At 31.8% G+C, this 21,023-nt stretch overlaps 1 protein-coding gene across 3 annotated transcripts in view; it reads left to right on the forward strand.

The window, feature by feature from the left end:
* Positions 1-21,023, forward strand: part of Klhl1 (kelch like family member 1) — a 411,513-nt gene that overhangs the window by 139,187 nt on the left and 251,303 nt on the right. For all 3 annotated transcript variants that reach the window (XM_074043248.1, XM_074043250.1, XM_074043249.1), the window contains one exon: positions 4,211-4,347. In XM_074043248.1, coding sequence (XP_073899349.1) covers positions 4,211-4,347 — 137 coding nt within the window. The remainder of the gene's footprint in view (positions 1-4,210; positions 4,348-21,023) is intronic.

A 21,023-nucleotide genomic window follows, 5' to 3' on the forward strand; every position in this document is an offset into this window, starting at 1 on the left:
TGGATCCACCTGCAGGTCCAGAGGCTGGAGGATGAATTAAAAAGAGTGGGGCCACATCAACTGCCAGCAATTGATGCAGCTCCTGTTGAGCCAATGTTGTTTTTCAGAAAGAGTATAGTTGCATTTGGGGTACTAACATCACAGCCACAGAGCTATGGCTGTGTCTCATAAGCAGAGCAACGATAAATGGAAAGATAGATTTTATGTCTATTTGATATGGGCAGTGAAGTAGAAGGAAACATAAGGAGAATTTCATAATTTCTACTCTGGAAAGTTCTACTTTAGAAACAGGAAAATGTAAAAGAAAGAAAACTTAAGTCAGAATACTTTTGAATTTAGTAGTTTAGTGTGAAATGCTACTGAGACACCAGGCAAGCAGTTTTTACAGGCACTCTACATGCAAGGATATATTTAAAACCAAGTAGCAATAATTATTAAGCAATGCTCAAGAATGATTATGAAAAAGTGACTGTTAAGGAAAAGTACAGAAGCCTAAAAAAAAACTATAGCAATGAAAGGGTCAAGGAGTAGGAGTAGAAAGAGAAACCAGTGAATCAGAGATAAGAAAATTTGCACTGCTTTTTGAAAAAATGGATTTAAAGATGTGGGAGGTTAACAGTGTCAAACTCCATAACAAATTAAAATGGAATTTAGAAAACTCTAATAGATTTGTAAGGAAATATATTTGTAGTGACCCTAATAAGAGATTTTTCCAGAGTGCTTGCATTCATACTCTCATTTCTGCTGTATTTACTCCTACTTTTTTTTACATTAATAGAAGCTCAATTCATATACATAAAGATGTGAATTTCTTATATGCATTAAATCTCTCTTCTAAAATTCTAATAAAAATCTTGTGTCACTAAATATAAATAAAGTATAATTTTTTCTGTACTTCTATTACTGAATTAGAAGTATTTTATATGTTATAGATGATGGAGATGATTAAATTTAATGATTTATTTAAAACTGAAGTATGTAGGTTACATAGTATTTAACTCTGCAAAACGTGACTTTTCCATAAATATAGACGTTATGTGTAAAATCAAGCTGGTTAACTTCAGGTTGATATACTTCTGTTCCTATTTGAGTTTAGGTTTATATCATACAATATAACATTTAGTGTGTTTAATAAAACTGATCATTTGACATCGATTTACATAATTGGTACATGATAAGAACAATATTTGTGGGGTTTTGTTGCTTGTTTTTTGAGACAGCATTTCACTATAATGCACAGTCTGGTCAAAAACTTAAAACCCTGCCTCAGCCTTCTGAACTCTGGAATTATAATGCACCAGCACAGAAGCTGTAAGATATCATTGCCTTAATCATTTTGTCAAACTTTGTGGAATATAAAGAATTGGCTTTAAAGAGCTAATTAAAAGCATACAAAGCTAATAAATTTAACTATTTCTAACATGTTGCTGCTCTAGACAATATTAATAAAACACTTAAAATTATAAATTTTATAAAGTGTTTTATAAACACATAAATTATATATTTAGGTAATGTTTTATAGTTAAGTGAAGAAACACATCCCTTTGTTCAAGTTAAATTTCACCAGGCTCATTGACTTGTATCATATAGAAGACAATGTGCAGAGATAAAACTGCAATATAAATTGAAAATATCCTCCTTAGTAAAAAATTATGAAGACCTTCAGATAATATCTTTCTGTATTGATCTTTCTCCTTTATTATTCCTTATACTTTTCTTAAGGAAAAATACATTCAAAATTTATTATTGAGTGGTTCCTTATTTTTTGGAACAAAATGTGTCACTCACTTATTTTGTACTTTTCCTGCTCCAGCTCTGTGGTCTTTTGGTTTTCCAAGGAATACTAATATATACACATATATAAATACAATAAAATTACAGCTATTTCTAGTTTTTTATGATAAGAACTCTTTACACATATATAAATGCAATAAAATCACAGCTATTTCTGGTTTCTTATGGTAAGAACCAAGAATTTTTTTATTTTATCGTTTTTACGTTTACTTACATGTGTATACATTGTTTCAGCTGCCTCCCCCCCAAACCCCTGCTCCTGGGAAGAACCTGTTCTGCCCTCTTGTTCTCTGATTTTGTTGAACAGAAAACATAAGAGATAATAAGAAAGACTTAGCCTTTATGTTAGTTTGAGATAAAGATAAATATACAGAGAGATTCCTAGTGTTGCTTCCACAAACGTGTATTGCAACCACTTTGAGAGAATAATGATACCTCTGATGTTAGCCCAGTATCATAGCATTTTTTTTCCTTTTCATATCTGTAATTCCATCCTCAATCAGTGCATAACCTTCCTTTGATGATTTTCAAAAACACTAATTCCGGGTATCCAACTCTGGACAAAAAAAATGTTTATGAATTTCTAACAGAAACAACTGAAGAAAAAGCACTTATCGATCATGAACTTTACTTTTCAGTGTTCTTTGTTTTTGAATGAGGATATAGTCAAAAAGCAATCTTTTTAAAATTCATACTTCCATTTAGAATGCCTAAACTACATGGAAACTCTCAAGTGCCATTAAAACACCAATAAATCACTAGATATATCAAATAATTATGTTTTGTTTAAAGCTGTTAGAAAGCTGTGACTATACTAACAGTAATCAAAACATAGAAAATTTCTTGAAGCAAAACAAGTACCTAAGATAGAGTAATGCTCCCTCTTAGCCCTCATAGAGTAGAAAGAATGGTTGACCATAAAATGAATTCTGTCTCAACAACCTGCAAGGCATTTTAAATTGATGGAAAGTATATATAATTTGAGTACCAAAAGGAATTGGGAAATGAAAAGATGAATTATTCAAAGATAACTTTCAAAATTGATTTAAAATGTTCTACCTACAGCTCTTAAAAGCTCAGAAATTCAAAAGCAGAGTAAATGCTATGTAAATTCAACTTGGGCATATCATTGTCAGACTAGTAAAATCCTAAGACATATAGAAAAATAAATGAAACTAAAAGGAAGTATTGTACTAGGAAAATAATGATAAAAATGAAAACTAACTTTCTCAAAAATAAGTGAAGAACATCAGAAAAGTGGACAAGGGGACAAATTTAAATAATTTTATATCACATACATTTTTTAAGATTCTTGACTGAACACGAGGGCATAAGCCAAGTGCTTTTGTTGAAAATTTCTTACAGTGTCCATGAAATCGCAAAATTTCATTTGAATTACTGGTTAAGCATGAATAATGTTATCTCCAGAAATTCTGGCAAATTTCTCTTCAGGGGCCAAATTAGATGTGGAGTTCATTTTTGTATGGGTCTGAGCTATAATTCGTTTTTTGCATTTTAATTGATTGGATGTTTCTTCAACAAATGAAAACATTCAACAAAAAATATATGTGTAAATCTCAAATTCTAAAATATTTAGTATTTGACCCTTTACAGAAAAATATTGAATCCCTATCCTAGAGAAATGACTTACCTTCTTTACCAAAAATATGTATAGGGATTATATGGAAAATTCTTAAAAATTAGAAAGCATACAAGTTATATGAACACACAGGCAGAAAAATTATTCTTTTTGACTTCTCTGGGGTATATTAAAAAAAACCTCCAACCTTCCTGAAATAAAATTAAAAAATCAGTGCCTTTTAATCAAAATTTCATAGGAATTATTGGAAGGAAATTAACAAACATAGTTTAAACTTAAACGTTTCAACCAGTACTTATGAAAAAATCAAACTCCACTGTAGACAAAAAAGAAAAAGACAAGAAAGAGGAAGGACAGACCTCATTGATAATAAAGACATGGAATCATAGTGTTATAAAAGATAACTGTGTTGACACAACAGACAACCAAATACTAAGAGACATCTCAGAGACAGATCAATGCACATTCAGGACTGAATTCATGATTGAGTGGCAATGTAATTGAGTGGGGCAAATAACTTGGTCAAGGTAGTCAGATTTATTTAGAAATAAAATTTGATTCTTATGCAGAAGGACTAAAATCCTAAATGTTACAGAGTCATACTTATAATTACAGAATAAAATAGTGGAAAATGCTCTGTGACCAAAAGGTAGAGCAGGATTTCCTACATGGATTTGTAAAATTTGCAATCAAGAAGGCAATAAAAATGCATTGAGTGACTCATGGTTGGATTTGTCCTCTACATTGCATTCTGGTTGATATAGTGCTTTTATGCTTTATATTCATGGTCTAAAGTAGATCCTGTGACTCTTTCAGGCTTGTTCTGAGTTCGGTCTCTGACTATTTTGCGGCCATGTTTACAAGTGATGTTTGTGAAGCCAAGCAAGAGGAAATCAAGATGGAAGGCATAGATCCCAACGCCCTCTGGGACCTTGTCCAATTTGCATATACAGGTACAGTAAACAATTTTAGCTTATTACCTTTGATTAATAGTTTCAAAACTAGATATATCCTAGTTTTTCAATTGCTCTGATGGGAAAAATTCAGATTAATTTGAAATTTGTCACTGAAATCTCAAATGTATTTGTGTGTACATATATGTGACTCTCTTCAACAAAAGATTTAAATAGAGGTACATAAATAAAAAAGGTAAATAACTGAGGGAATGAACTTTCAAGAGGATTGAGAATACTATTTTTTGAACAAGAATTTTAATGTCCATTGTTGCTCAGAGCATTGGGATGGAAAGGGATTCTAATTATCTTTTCCTTTGCAAATGATAGTTTAAGTAGCTTTCTCCTTGCAATGTGTCATTTTTAACATTATGTTAGAACTTCCACAGAAAAGAGCCTGGAGATATTGGGAATTTGTCTTTTTTGAGGATTTGGCAAATTTGGAAAGGAATTTATAATTTACTAATATAACATGGTTAGTGAAGCCAATTGGAAAAGAAAAGGGCATATGGTCTTAGTGAAGAACCTCAAAGCAGTAATGTGACAGAAAAATATTTTGTGATCTTAATAATGTTTGAATAATACTTTGACAAAACAAAAACTTCACTAAACAAAGTTAAAAACTTAAGTAAGAATTTATTCAAGACTATTGCAATTGTGGAGAGAGGCCAGAACTCAGACTGAATGTCACTGTGCTGAAACAAAGGGTGGAAGGAAAGGCTTTTAAGTTCTGGAGTGAGGGAGAGAATGTTGATCCTTTGTGTTGGCTCATGGCTGTACCAAAGGAATAATAAATTTTCTCATGTCTTTGTAGTAGGGGATAGTTTCACAAATTTAAGAAATGTGTCCACCAAAGTTAGGACCCCTCCCTTCCACAAAAAATCATAGAGAAAGCATCTCTCTTCCTCAAGGTTTATTTGAAGGAATTTTGAAGGTAAGTTTTCAGATCTTTGAAAAAAACAGTATTGGTTTATAAAATTGGCAAGAGGTCTTTAAAAACACATCTCAAAGGAGTAGACAAAAAATGTATAGTTGCAAGTTTCTGAAGTAAATGCTGTAAGAGAGGTCAAGGCCTTTAGTGAAGGAAAAGCCTGTCTAAATTTAGCCAAACCTAGGGAGACAAAGGCCTCCTCAATTCAATTTCAATTTGCTTGCACATGAAGCAGTAATAAAAGGGGCATTTGCCTCTGAACTAAGTGATAGCAAACTTCACCATATTATTGTTTGCTGAAATGGAAAGGTTTATTCAGCTAGAATCAGGGATCCTTCCAGCAGCATAGATCTAACATCCTTTCTCCATGCCTTGGCAGCTTTGCATTTCTCCTGTGCTGAAGTAGGTCAAAAGAAACTCCACATCCTGCTGTATGAAGTTGGAAGGTGTTTCAAAACTCCCTGCTGAATGTAATGACCCAGATTTGGTTCTACTTTGTAGAGGACAGACAGGAAATAAAGCTGTCACTCAGCTGCCACTGCCATTTGGCCTTTGCTTCTGGACTTATTTTTCCATGGTGGTTAGTACATTTCCAATTGTGAGTCTACAGTAGTGTATTACTTGAGCAAATAATTTATGTGGTATCAATGGTTAAATTGTAAGAATGGGATAAATAAGATACTTTGGTTTTGCCACATTCAGTGTGACAAATTATAACAAGGGAAGAGTTCAAATATGCAATTGTACAGAAAGGAAAGAATGGAGGATACATCCGTATGTGTTTAGTTAGCTACCTATTTATCTGCTCTGGAAGACTTTCTTTTGAAGAACGTTAAAAATAAACATATCTCAGGAGGGAGAAGAAAAGAATGATCAGGAAGGTTAACACAGGACCAGCCATTTCAGAATATTTTTTAATATTAATTGGTTAAGAAACATTGGAAAAACTAAGGAATATCAAGTATGTCAAGAGTTGATCATCATTAACCAGAGAGACAATGTGCACAATGCAGATGGATCCAAGAATTTTAAACAGTTTTAAAAAGAATTTTCCATGAAATCTAGGAAGCATCAGAATTGAAAGAACCACAATAATTTATTTCATTAACTTAGAAATTAGAGAAATGAATAGAAGGATAAATTAGTTTGAAATGAATTTTTGCCCAAAACAGTCTTCAATGATTATAGAACTTAATGATGCTTCAAGAAGAGTCATCTTTCCAAGGATTTCATTTAGTAAAATTTGTGCATAATAAGACATGCAAAACACCTTCCCTATTTGCATTTTTTTCTTTATCCAGCAAATTGAATGACAAAGAATAGGAACAAGGTATTAGGAACTTTCAGTAAGAACTAAAGGAATATTTAAAGTATTTTTTTCCTAGTTTCTAGCTACTCACGGTGGTGAGTGCTACAGTGATAATAGTTTATAGGGGAAACTTGTTTAATGAAAAGAAATATAATAATGAAAAGGTAAATACTTAGAAAGATTTGAAATACAGTGAAGAAAGCCATTAACATCTGTGTTTGCAAAATTAAGGAACTGTTTTTGGGTATATGCAGGAAAATAATTTAATCATAAAAATGGTCACTACTTATTACAGTATCACAATTGTACTTTGCTTGATAAAAAACATGATACAGTCAGTTTGTCACATCATAATGCCTTACAAATGGAAAGGAAAGGAAAATTTACACTCATTTTACAAATAATTTTATATGTAAAATGAACTTCATATCACATTTTAACTATTAATTAGGTGAGTACACAATTTCAATTTTTTTCTCTTAAAATTTTTGTTTTTAGTTTCTCTCTAAAAAACGTGCTTATGATCTTAGCCATTTGTGAGGAGTAAAGTCCCATATGAGCAACAGTGCATATTGTAAGTGGTGTTCTTTTACAATCAATGTATCAAAATATAAATTGAATATTTTTAATCTAGAGAATATACAATTATAAGATTGTATATCAGTATTTTAGAATCAAATCCTAATTCTCTTAACTATATTTGAACACTTATTGCATAGTAGGATCATTCTACATGCTAAGAGGAAGTACAATGCACATTGAAACTGGCAGGATACACATTGAAATGCCATAAACCCTTAAGCAGAATTGGTAAAACACAGGGTTATTGGAGCATGCAATAGTGAAAAAGCTTATTTGTAGATGTTGTGTATTATTTAATCTGCAGCAAAGTCTGTTATGGCATAATTAAGTCAAAGCTGTTCTAGAGTTATCCGACTGAGCATCTACAGAAGCATGAGTCAGAATGGAAAGGAATAATTAGGCTTTGCAGTGTTGTATCAATCACTCTACTTTCAAACCACATAGATAGAGATTGAACCTACAGAACAGTAGGTTTGACATCTTAGACATTAAACATTGTACAGATGAGCACTTGTCTATGGCAAGTATGTATAAAGCCAGGGCCACCAAAATATTTTTGAGAATAACATTTTGATATTAAAAATATACATTGATAAAATTATCTGGAGGTAGATAAAACATTTCTTTGCCTGTTTTTAACTTGCATGAAATCAGTTTCTTCTTAGTGTGTAAAACCTCTAAGATTCTTAAGGAGCCCAGTCAGTAAATTAAAGCAACTGAAAAAAAAAAACAAAACAATGGAAAGACAATGAACCTGTTCCTAAAATATGAACAGTAGAATACGAATTGACTGGTATTTGCTGCACTTTTACAGAATATTGTTTATGACAGAATTACTTGGAGTGGTTTCTTATTGTCTCGTTAACAAAATAGATTGGGTAGCTTAAATTCACTCCCATGTTGCTATTTAGTTGCTTGTTCTAGGATTGGTCCATTTCTCCCCCCAGTCTAATGCCGTTTCCTGTTTGTGGAACTGATGACTGACCATTTGAACATATTAATGTGTAATGGTCCTGGTCATGTAAACACATTGACTGTCTCTCAGGTCCTACTTTATACCTAGTATGTGCTACATCCTATGTTCGGCTCCGGAAAACAAAATTCTGAATTACACACATATCCTGCCTTGAATCAACTTTGAAAGTTACCACTTAACATAACTATCTTTTGTTGTCTTTTGGCATGAGTGTACTTTTTGATCTGTATAGTACAGTCTTGTTTTCTTCATTAGAGAATGTGCAAATAGAGGTACCCTCTTGATTTTATACACACAAATGCACACATACACACCACATATTGATTTAGACTTCAATCTCAGTCAAATTAATGATGACTTATGTAAAGAAAAAAGAAATACAATATATTTTGAATGATGCACTTAGGTTCACTATGTAGTAAAGTTGCTTTCAGACATAGGAATTTCCTACTGGTTCATCTTTTTGATAATCCCAACTATCCTGACATCCTAGAAAAAAAAAATACTGTGTTCATTGAAGAGCAAGGAAATAGAGTTCTAACAAATATAGGAGATGGAAATAGAGGGTTACCAACAAAGTGTCAGGTCCTGTAGAGAACTGATAAGGACGAACTTTAAATAAGGAGACTGAGCGTCTATTAATGGTATTTAAAAAGAGGGGTAGAAAATTAAACTGCCAAATGGTATTTAAAAGGAAGGGTAGAAAATTAAACTGCCAAATAGCAAACACTGAAGAGTTAACTTATTTGTAAAAAAATCTTGTGTGCTTCTGAAATTAGTTAAGGTCTTGGTAAATGCAAAGGAATGTTAATATAGCTTCTGCTTACTGCCAAATATTTGAAAAAAATAAATATCCACACAGAGGCACTGAGATGTTTAATGTTCTTCTTTAATATTAAAAAGTATACATCAACATATTCAGCCTGGACTTACCCTTTAAATTCCCTTCAGTATTTTTTATTGTAATTTAAGTAAATTATTATTTCATTTTTATTACTGGTTTAATTCAAGTGGCATAAATTATGCAAGCACATTAGCAGAATATTAGTTTTAAACATAGAGCTTTTAGATATCGAAAATTCTATCTTTCAGATGAGAAATTAAGCCTTCAAAGACTAAGTTTATGTATTATAGTTACCCACTGTTTAAAAATACTGATTCAAGTAATTTTCACATGATGCTGAAACAACTTGTATATTCAGTAAGAAAAAGTAAAAAAAAAATTGAGGGAATCAGTTTTTCATTGCTATCATATTCCTTGCTTTCCATTATTTTACCAAGTTACCTTGTTTGCCTTCTGTGTGTATGTGTGTGTGTGCATGTGTGTTACACATATGTAAAACCAGATATCTTATAAAACTTGCTTGGGAGAAATAACAAAAATGGCATATATTCTTGTGTATACTGTACATATTGTTACTGAGAAGTTTATGGTATGTTATTTATCCGAGGGACTGCAAATAGCTATGTGAATCACGATATTTGTGAACTATGGGTTAATGTTGATAAATCTACAGTGATATAATAAATGTTTGCTTTCTGACTATCCATGACAGTAAGATCTGTCAGCTCTCATTTTACAAACAACATGACTTTCTTACAAATCTGTTTGGATTTCATTTGCTTGCTGCTCTCAGTATCATAACTGTTTAAATTTTCTTCTGCTTTGGGTACTGGAAGAATACCTACTATGTTTTCATATGCATTAATCAAAGAGTTGACTGTGTTTTAGGATTATTTCATTTTTATCCTAATTCCATAATATCAATATACTTTATTATGCTATTATGGAGAGGTAAACAGCATTGTACATAAAATTTATCATTAATTATCTAGGATTTATTTTGACTTTTGCCTAGATTAATCTTCAAACAGAATTCATTTCAATATGGGTAGTCCAGTATTCATTCTGATTATTGGGCAGCTCTCCCAATCAGCATATTCTTATTCCTTGGTGCTCATTAAGTATCGTTAACATTCCTTGGTTCCTTCATTTTACAGATACGAATTCTGGTCAAATTACTTAGCTATATGAAACCTTAGGATTCCTCAATTTAAGAGAGTAAAATTAATATTCTTTAATTGAGAGGGTATTTTTAAAGAGTAAGTGAACTAATAAATTTAAGTGGCCTTAGCAAAATACTTAACATGCAGAAGATACTCAATTATAATGACTTTTAATAATACTTTTTGCACAATCTTTTATTAAAAACTGCAGGTAAAGACTAGTAAATGGGGGAAGGAACACTCATTTTTCATCAAACATTTATTGAGTCAATGTTATCATTTGTTTCAATATTAACCCATACTTAGGATATGAATTAATGTACATGTTTACTAGTGCACATATTTTAAGCAATGTATTAGCAATTTTACCATAGATTTTAAGTGAATTTTTAGAATGCATTATATTTATTATTTTCTCATTCTGAGGTATGCATATTATCATTTTTTATTGTCTGATACATATATGGCACATTAACTTCCAAGCTAACAAATTTAAATGGATATGAAACCATGGTCCAATTTTCCTTTGCTACTTCAAATGTTTTTGTACTAGATTTAGTATTATTCAAAATTCTGTCTACTTAATATGAGAAGCAATGTAACTCTTATGTACTTGTGAATTTGCCAAATTAGTGAAAAGTATGACTTCCCATTGATTTAAATGAACTGACATTAAATATAATATTTCCCTCAATTAATTTTTCTTATAATTAATGTCTTTGAGGCTGACTGTTTTGGTTCATGTCCATAATATCAGCACTTGGGAGGCTGAGGTAGTAGTATCGTGAGTTTGAGAAAGACCTGGGATACACAGGGTGATCCAGTGTCCAAAACACAAAGCAAAACAATAAGTAATATATTTGTGTGTAAAATGTTTAATAACCTGAGGAAATTATATAGATATTACTTAAATGGGGAATTGTTCATATTTAAAATGTCATCCTTTGTTTTGGATTTCACAATTTTCTCATTTTTTCAACTTTAAGTCCAGTTTATCAAATTTATCTAAGTAAAACAAGTTATTAAAAGCATTTCAAATGCTCAATACTTTATATTTTTAATGTTTATTCACCCATTTCCTAGTTATACTTCACAAAATTCAACTTATTAGAGTTAGTGGACCTAAAACATGAATTTCACAAGTTTTTAAATGACAGATAATTTTGAAATTACTACAGGTGGTAATGGAACTTTGATATTGTAAGAACAATTACAAAAATCACTTTACACCCATCTAACATGTTACATTATCCTTTTAGATGTATCTACAACTTCAAAATATAAATCTTACTATGGAATATATGTCATTAATTATTTTCATTCGTTTTCCTGAGCAATGTACTCTTCCTTATGATTACTGAACTTTTAATTAATTGATGGGAAAATTTGACCAATCCAAATGATGTGATAAGATATTTTAATTTTTTGCCAAACTATTTTATTTATGATATTGTATGCAAATCTTATTGCTTATATTTGTTTAATTCAAATATTCCAATTTACAAAATAGTTTAAGATGACTTCACAATAAATATATAAATGAAGGAAAATAATGGATTAATATTATAAAATAGCTGAGCATTCTTAGGTAGTATTTGACAAAAGAATTTCAGTCTTATTGAGTATTAGTTGTATGCTCCCTCAACAACACTTTGTAGCTGTTGTACTTCCAGTTCACTGGGACTAAACATAATGATTATTAATATGGATTGCTAGATATGAAGTTCAAGAAAGACATTAAGGTTTATATTCAGAAAACAAAAAAAGCAATCCAAAAATTCCCTATCATCATAGCAGAAAGGGAAGATGGTAATATAATAAGCATATTTTGGAGACAAAGTAGAGTCACAAAGAAAATTGCCATAATAGATCAGGAGTAACAGACAAAGAAACAAAACGTCTGTTAACAAAGAAGGCCCTAAATGGAAGAGCAGTTGGTTTGGTCACCATAGAGACAAATAGGATAGTAGAACTCCTGATCTAAACAGATTGTCAGGAAATACCCGATGTTGTAACTTTTCTCCTTATGTAACACAAACAGCCAAGTTATTTAGATAAAATATTTAAACATGTCAAGATAGATGAATTTAGCCAATAACTTCAAGACAAACTGGTTCTATAGAAAGATACCCCCTACTTTAATTTGATAAAATCTGCCTGCCAAGACTGTATTCTCCTATATTTATCTCTTTCTATCTCAATTATATTTTTCGCAATATGGTATGATATATTTGATACATTGCAAGAACTTTTGTAAATGCTATAATGTACCCCACCCAGCACAACAATAAAAGAAGGGAGAAGAATAAAAAAGAATTTTACTCAATCTAAAAAAAAAAAAGATGGATATATAAGGGAAGTAGAGTTGAAGTAATTTAAATCAATTACAACTACTGATACGTTTGGTTCTGTCGTAACTCCCAGTGGATTTTCAAAGGGACTTGGTGGGCAGGTATAAATAGAAAATTGACCTGTACTCTCACAGACACATTTTTTTTCTGGTCCTTGCATAGCTTGTTCTGACTTTTCTAATAATGAGCCCTGTAACTCTGAGTCGTATTTGGTACTAAAACAAAAACCTAAACTAAGCTTTTGTTGTGGCTGGAAGGTGCATAAGAGATGATTTACTGATTAATAAGATGTATACTTATAGAATTTTGTAGATAGATCTTATGTTCTTTTTTCTAAAACTAGTTTGATATAATTTCTGGAAAACAACCAGGACTTTCTTCTTAGGAGGGAGAAAAGATGAGAGTTCCAGCAATATAGCATACATTGATAATAGGAAATAACATGATGTCAGTAGAAGGTTCAAATGAAATAAAAAAAAAATGTGATAACTTAAAATATATGTAAGCCTACTAAAGATTATGAGATAATGTAAAACAAAATTACTCTAACTCCTGCCTATATTAAAATATTTACTAAAAAATCTAATGAATTTATAAGTACTATATAAATAAGTTATGTAAGTAAATGAGTGATGATGAGTAGAATAGGTAAAAGAATTCTCAGTCAATTTTAGTAGTCATTCTACCCTCACAGAGACAGTGCACAATCCCTCACTCCTCAAGTGTGTACTGTGCACAGATTTTCTTCTAGAGAGCACACTATGTAACAGCAGAAAAGAGAAACATTACAGTGGCGAACTCTGACAAACAACACCAAGTGATACCAAGTGACCAAAACAAGTATAAACAAATATAGGTCTTGTTGATAATACTTCCTTGATTGATGTGATGAGACAGAAATTCATGTTACAACTCTTTTTTGTTATTTTTAGTTCAAAATACCTGAAATGATTTTTAATTATATTTTATCATTTTTACATTTGCTTACATGTGTATACATTGTTTTGGCCACCTCCCCCTTCCCTCCCTCCAACTCATACTATAATCAAGAAAAATGATACTTGAAGGAAATTCTACAAGATACTGGGCCCATGAGATACTCTGACAGTCAAGAGTTGTCTAAGGAGTCATAATGAGGAAAAATATTGTGGTATTCTGAACAAGATCCTACAATGGAGAAAGAACATTATGTTTGCAAAAATTCTTAGGAAATTTGAGTAAAATAAGCACTATAGCAACTAATAATATAATAATGTCGGTTTATTAATGTATATACAGTATGAAGTAAGACATTATTAACAGGAGAAAACAAGTATATGCTGTATGAGATATTTATGTAACTTCTTTGCAAATTCATATAAATATAGAATTATGCTAAATTTATATGAACTTTTGATTGTGTGAGTTTTGTTTTTTTTTGCAGCACTGAGGTCTGAACTCAGGGTCTCACACTTGTTAGGCTGCTGCTTTTACCACTTGAGCCGCTTTGCCAGTCCCTAAAATATACATTAGAAATCGCTATGAGTCACTGACAATATCAATTTTGAAGTTTGTTTTAATTTCTCAAATAATAATGATGCTATTTCTCTTTCTTGGCACTGGGGCGGATGGGAATGGAGAGTAATTTGAAAAAGGAGAAGGAAGGAGGAAAGAGGAGGAGAAAGAGAACAGCTAGATATTCATTTTGCATGTTTTATAGGCAGTTTGTTTTCACTTGTCTCTTAAAATACACAATTCATATACAAGACCTTTGGGAATAAACATTCTTTTTCAACATAGTTTATTTTATACTATATATATTTATATGCGTTATTTTATTTATTTATTTATTTATTTTCATTTTTCTTTTATTATTCATATGTGCATACAAGGCTTGGTTCATTTCTCCCCCCTGCCCCCACCCCCTCCCTTACCACCCACTCCACCCCCTCCCTCTCCCCCCCTCAATACCCAGCAGAAACTATTTTGCCCTTATTTCTAATTTTATTGTAGAGAGAGTATAAGCAATAATAGGAAGGAACAAGGGTTTTTGCTGGTTGAGATAAGGATAGCTATATAGGGCATTGACTCACATTGATTTCCTGTGCGTGGGTGTTACCTTCTAGGTTAATTCTTTTTGATCTAACCTTTTCTAGGGACGTTTATCTAATAAAAACAGGTTAGCATGGATTCAATATTATATAATCTCTACTCTTTCACTCCCATTCTGTTTCACAAATTTTCATTCTAATACAGTATACATTTAAAAGTATTCTTATGTAGAGTATCAGAATTTAAGCCTACTGATCTGTCCTGGGAAGATTAAGTTACATTAGTACTTTCTTAAGATGGAGGTGTAGATGAATATAACATTCCTTGTTAACTGAGAGAATGACTATAATTCTATGCCAATCTTTGGGTTTTGCCTCTATGCCTAACCACTGACAAGCGACATAATTTTTGCTATGGCAACAGGGAGGGAAAAGACTTCTGGGGAATTTTTGGTAAAGATTCCATTTCACTGATTTAGGAAGAATAAACATAAAGGAATAGTTGCTCTTCTGATTGTATTTTCCTGCCTGAATCAGAAATGTGAAACCACGACAACCATGAAGGAAATTGAGGAAGTCCTTGAGAGGATTACTATTCCTGATGATGTGCTGACCTTTTCAAGTAACTCTGGACACAAACTTTTCTGAGTTGTTAAGAGGAATTATAATGATTTCATTATTATTTATAAATAATTTCTAAAACTTTTCTGTCTAGTTATCTAAAATTTCATCTATCAGGTATTTTTATGCCAATATTCTATAACCTAAGTACCAACATGTACTTTTCTTTAAACTACTTAGAAACACTATGGCTTAAAGTTAACTCTGACTGAAAGCATAGACTTTTTTTTTCCACTAACAGTATTCAGGTATTTCCAGTTAACTTTTAAGTAAAATACTTGGCAGACTTTTGCCTTTATTACCATCGAAGTCTGTCAGAGAAATGGTCAGATTATAGATATATATAAAGGCATATATTATGCATGAGGTAGCTCAATTTGTGTGCATTGAAGCTCAACACTTGCTATTATTCTATTTGTGCCTCTGGCTTTCACACAGGGATTCTGCCATTGGATATATTCTAAGTTGAAAAGAATAGGACATTTTAACTCCTTGAGAGAATACCAGTTATGGCCCAGTACTAACCTCCAAAATTACCAATAACTAACTCTTAAAAATATTCTATGTATGACTATATATAACAATAACATAGTATATATGTCAAAAATTAAACAGAAAAGCTTTTGAATGTTTTCAATGTAAAAATAGTATTTAAGGAAATAGATTTGTTTCACCAGATTTAAACATTTTACATTGTATAGGTGTCAAAACATGAAGTGCCCCACAAATATGTATAATATATTTTAATGAATCACTTAACAATTAATTAAAATTAAAAATACAAATAAAATGGCAAATCTCCTTTTTATGGAAAATAGTGAGGATGTTTAGCTATCTTAAACAAAAATGTCATTTTTTTTCGTTTCCAAAATCAGAGAATAGAACTATAGAAGAGGTCTTGCCTGGGTGAGTTGTTGGTACCAGTGGGAGAAAGAGGAGTGTGGGAGGGTGAATATAGTGCAAATACTGTGTACACATGTATGTAAGTGGAAAAATGATAGCTGTTGACACTATTCCAGGAATGCAGGTATAGAGAGATAAAGGAGAATGGTGGAGAGAGTGATTTAAGTATGATATATTTGACATATTGTAATAACCTCTGTAAACGCCACAATGTACCCTCATCCAGCACAACAATGAAAAAGAAAAATAATCTAAATTAACCTGTCTAAATTATTATGAAGTTTAATGCTAACCAACATTTGAATTAAGCATGAATAATTGATTCATTATTCATTGATTTAAGATATCTATCTTAAATATTCTATAGCTTATTGCACTGATATATTATCTATGTATATTTTTGACTATTAGGTCAATAAACTTTGTTTCTATGTGACAAAATACTGAGAGAAGCAATTTAAAGGAAGGCAGTTTTATTTTGGCTAAAAGTTTCATGAGTTTAGGTTCATCTTGGTGGGAAGAGGATGGTAGAGTAGGTCACATCATGATAACCAGAAAGTAGGGAGAGAATGCCCGAGCCAAAGGATTTTTTTCCTTTTCCCCTTTTAATTTCATCTAGGCTCCTGCTCTATGGGATGGTGCTGCTCATATTGATAGCATGACTTTCCTTTATTAATTAATCCTCTCTGGGCATATTCAGAGGTGTGCTTTACCAGTCTCATGCTTCTCAACCCAATCACTTAGATACTCAAGACTAAAAATCACAAATGTTGATTTTAAAAGTAATCACACACACACACACACACACACACAAACATACACTAGGCACTTTGTATGCCATGTGTATCCTATAGATCTTGCATTTGTAGTATTATTTTAATAATGTATTTTCACAAATTTTAAAAAGTAGCATATATGAGCTGCCATGATTCTAATAATAACTTCTATATATTGTAAATTTTTTTTAAAAATTAACACAGTACAGTTTCTCTAAGTTGTGATTCAAATGTGAGTGTAATTTTGTTAGAATTTAAGCTTTCACAAAATATTTATAGCCAATCAGCAATTCAAGTCATCTTTGTTAAATGTATTTCGAAATATATTTGAACATTCCTTTAAAAAAACTAACAAGTAATAAACTAAACATATATAAATTATATATTTTGTTAAATTTTTCATGTTTATGTAGACATAAAACCATCATAAAGAATTGAATATAAATCAATTACCATAGTTTTATGCACTGTTTTATAACTTATCCTGTTGCTTCTTTTATCCTTGACCCACCTATAGTCAATGATTATCTCATATCTGCTACAACAGAATACTTTAAGTTTTCAGGAATCTAATTATATTAGATCATAGAGTTTGTACATTTTTGGGAAGAGGGAGTCTTTCATTCAGCATAATTATTTAGCAATCATCCCAATTGATCATGGCATTGTGCATCTTAATAGTTTTCTTTTTTTTCATTTCTGTGAAGTATTTTATTGAGTAGATATACTCCGATTTGTTTATGCAGTCATGTATCAATAAATTTGAATTCTTTTCAAGGTTTTCTTCTCACTTTAAAATAAATTCAAGAAATGAGCATGTACAAGGCTTTGTAGCACTACATACTTTATTTCACTTATGCAAATACCTGGAAGTTGATAGCTGAAAGTGCAAAACTGTTACCCAAATTAGTTATACAATTTCACATCCTCAGCCACAGTTTTATCATATACTTAGTCATCTGTATTGAGTTTTTAATGTGTATTTATGAAATGCCAATGATAACTAGCAATTTTCATTCATAAGTCTTCCTTTATGAAATAATTTCCCTTTTTCATCTTATGATTGAATTTGAGTTTTTTAATACTCTAGATTTAATTGTTTATCAAATATATAATTTTTAAGTATTTTTTTCAGTCTGATGTTTAACTTTTTGCTCCTCTAACAATATTTCTTGAAGTGATTTTTATGCAGTTCAATATATTAATCTATTCTTTTAAAATTATGCTTTTGATATTTATCTTAAAAATCTTGTATTAAGGTCACAAGTATTTTCTATATCATTGGAAGGTATATAATTTAACGGTCATCATCTAGGTATGTGATCTAATGAGTGAATTTTATATATTATGTGTATACTTACTTCAATACAGGTTTTTGTGCATGGGTGGATATTCAACTATTTCAAAGACTATTCTCTTTTCATGTGAATTGCCTTTATTGCATTTTAAATGGTATGTGTTCATACATGGGTGATCTATGACTAGGTTTTACACTCTTCCATTGATCTATTTTTGCTATCACAGTACCAGTCAGGCTAACTTTCCGTAGCATTATGATGTCTCAAAAGCAGGTAGTGTTATTACTGTCATTTTATTATTTTTCAAAAATTTTGTCAGTTCTACCTTCACTGCATTTCCATATGAATTGTAGAATAAGTTTTGTAATTTCCAAAAAATGTCTTTAGAAGTTTTTATTGTAATTTTAATAAAACTATTAATTTAGGGTGAATTGAAATATCAGAAATTTTGATTTTCCAGCCAACAACTCCAATTCATATCACTAAAATACACTTTTGAGCAGTTCCCACAACTGATATTATCACAAGAATGTTTATACTTATGCCAATGGCTACAATTTATTACAGCAAAGGACACAATTTGCAATTAGGAAAGGAAGAAAATGAAATAAATCCCAGAGGAAACAAGTTATATACGCTCAAGTGTCACCTTTTAGTGGCTAGGTCTACACTTAATTCTTCCGTGTTTTGTTACAAAATGCATAACATTTTGCCAAACTCTTGCTTAAGAGTTTTTAGAAGGAATTGATGATACAGGCTGATTTTATCAAGAACATCCCAGCATTCTAGACTTCCAGAAGATAATGAAGTTTCTTCATAAACTATCCTGTAAGTATGAACAGTTTAGGCCTAGTGAGCCACTCATATCTGGTAATGATGGGATTCTCAGGCTTCAGCTAAGGACAAATCATATAAACAGGCCTTCTCAAGGACAGCAATTCAGGTCAGCTGTGTTGTTTTCTGCACAAGATGTCCTGAGACAAATTGTACACTAAATTATTGGAAAGTCACCCTCCTAATGGGCTAAATCAAGACTTACGTGAAATGTAGAAAAACCATACCACCAATATTCACCACTTTCATCTGATTTTCAAAAGATGTGTGTTAAGAATCATTCAACCACCTTCTTGATGACGTTTAACAATTTAGTTAATTTTCCCCCAGAGGTTTTAAATAATAACAATATTTTGAAGATATAAATAAATTCATCGCATTTATGCTAATTAATTAATATATTTCAATATTTCCATGCTATCTCCTGTACTTAACAGTATTTATGTAAGTCTAGGTATATATTTCATGTCAACAAAAATGGATGTTTAAAAAACACAGGTTTTAGTAATATGTAGAATACTTTTTCTGGTGCCTTCCACAATATTTCATAAAATTTAAAATATATATCAATAATTAGCACTGACATAACTAATATTAAAACTACTCGGAACCTTTACATTTGGGTAAGATTTTATTTAACAAGATTGGCACATGACATTGTTACTGACTTTGTGTGTCATAAACACCTATAACAACTTTATTTCTAGAGGTAAATAAGTTTTTTGTGGAGTTGACCTACGATGCTCAGTTTTCTACTAATTTGTATTAAAACAGCAGAGCCATTGGGAGCTAATGAAAATCTTGGAATTACACAGGGAATTTCCTTGGGATATTTTCATGTTTCAATGTATTGTAACCCCACTGGCTTAACTCCTCTAATTTTCTTTTTTCATTTTTTTTTTTCTTTATTCATTTATTCATATGTGGACACATTGTTTGGGTCATTTCTTCCCCTTTCCCCCTACCCACTCCCTCTCCTCCCCCACATCCCTAGCTTCCAGGCAGAACCTGTTCTGCCCTTTGCTCCATTTTGTTGAAGAGAAGACATAAGCAGTAATAAGAAAGACAAAGCGTTTTTCTATTTGAGATAAGGATAGCTTTACAGAGAGATTCCTAGCATTGCTTCCATACACAAGTGTATTACAACCCTTATTGATTCATCTCTACCTGACCTTTTCACTACTTCCAGTCACCTTCCCATAGTGACCTCTGATGCTTTAGGGTTACTGTATTAGCTCCTCTGCAGTGGGAACATCGGAAACTTTCAAGTTTTGGGTTTCCAGCCTATCCCCATTCCTCCAGTATATGCTCTCCCCTTAGCGTGTGACGAAGTCCAACAACACTACTGCCTTTGCCCTAGTTCTAAAGTCTGCATGTGAGAGAGAACATATGATTTCTGGAGTTCTGAGCCTGGGTAACCTCGGTCAGAATGATGTTTTCCACTTCCATCCATTGACTTACGAATGGTAAGATTTCATTCTTCTTTGGCTGAGTAAAATTCCATTGTGTATAAATACCACATTTTCTTCACCCATTCGTCAGTGGTGGGGCATCTTGGTTGTTTCCATAACTTGGCTATTGTGAATAGTGCTGCAGTAAACATGGGTTCGCAGTGCTTCTGAAGTAACCTGTGTCACATTCCTTTGGGTATATTCTCAGGAGTGGGATTGCTGGATCATATGGTGGGTCTACATTTAGATTTTTAAGACATCTCCAAATTTTTTTCAAGAGTGGCTGCACCAGTTTGCATTCCCACCAGCAGTGGATTAATGTTCCTTTTTCCACAAATCCTCACCAACACCTGTTGTTCGTGGTGTTTTTGATGATGGCTATTCTAACAGGGGTGAGGTGGAATCTTAGTGTGGTTTTGATTTGCATTTCCTTTATGGCCAGAGATGGTGAGCATTTTTTCATGTGTTTTTTGGCCATTTGAATTTCTTCTTTTGAGAAAGTTCTGTTTAGTTCAGTTGCCTATTTCTTAATAGGTTTATTGATTTTAGGAGAGTTTAGTTTCTTAAGTTCCCTGTACATTCTGGTTATCAGTCCCTTGTCTGATGT

The sequence above is a fragment of the Castor canadensis genome, chromosome 10, assembly GCF_047511655.1.
Source record: "Castor canadensis chromosome 10, mCasCan1.hap1v2, whole genome shotgun sequence".
Taxonomy (NCBI): domain Eukaryota; kingdom Metazoa; phylum Chordata; class Mammalia; order Rodentia; family Castoridae; genus Castor; species Castor canadensis.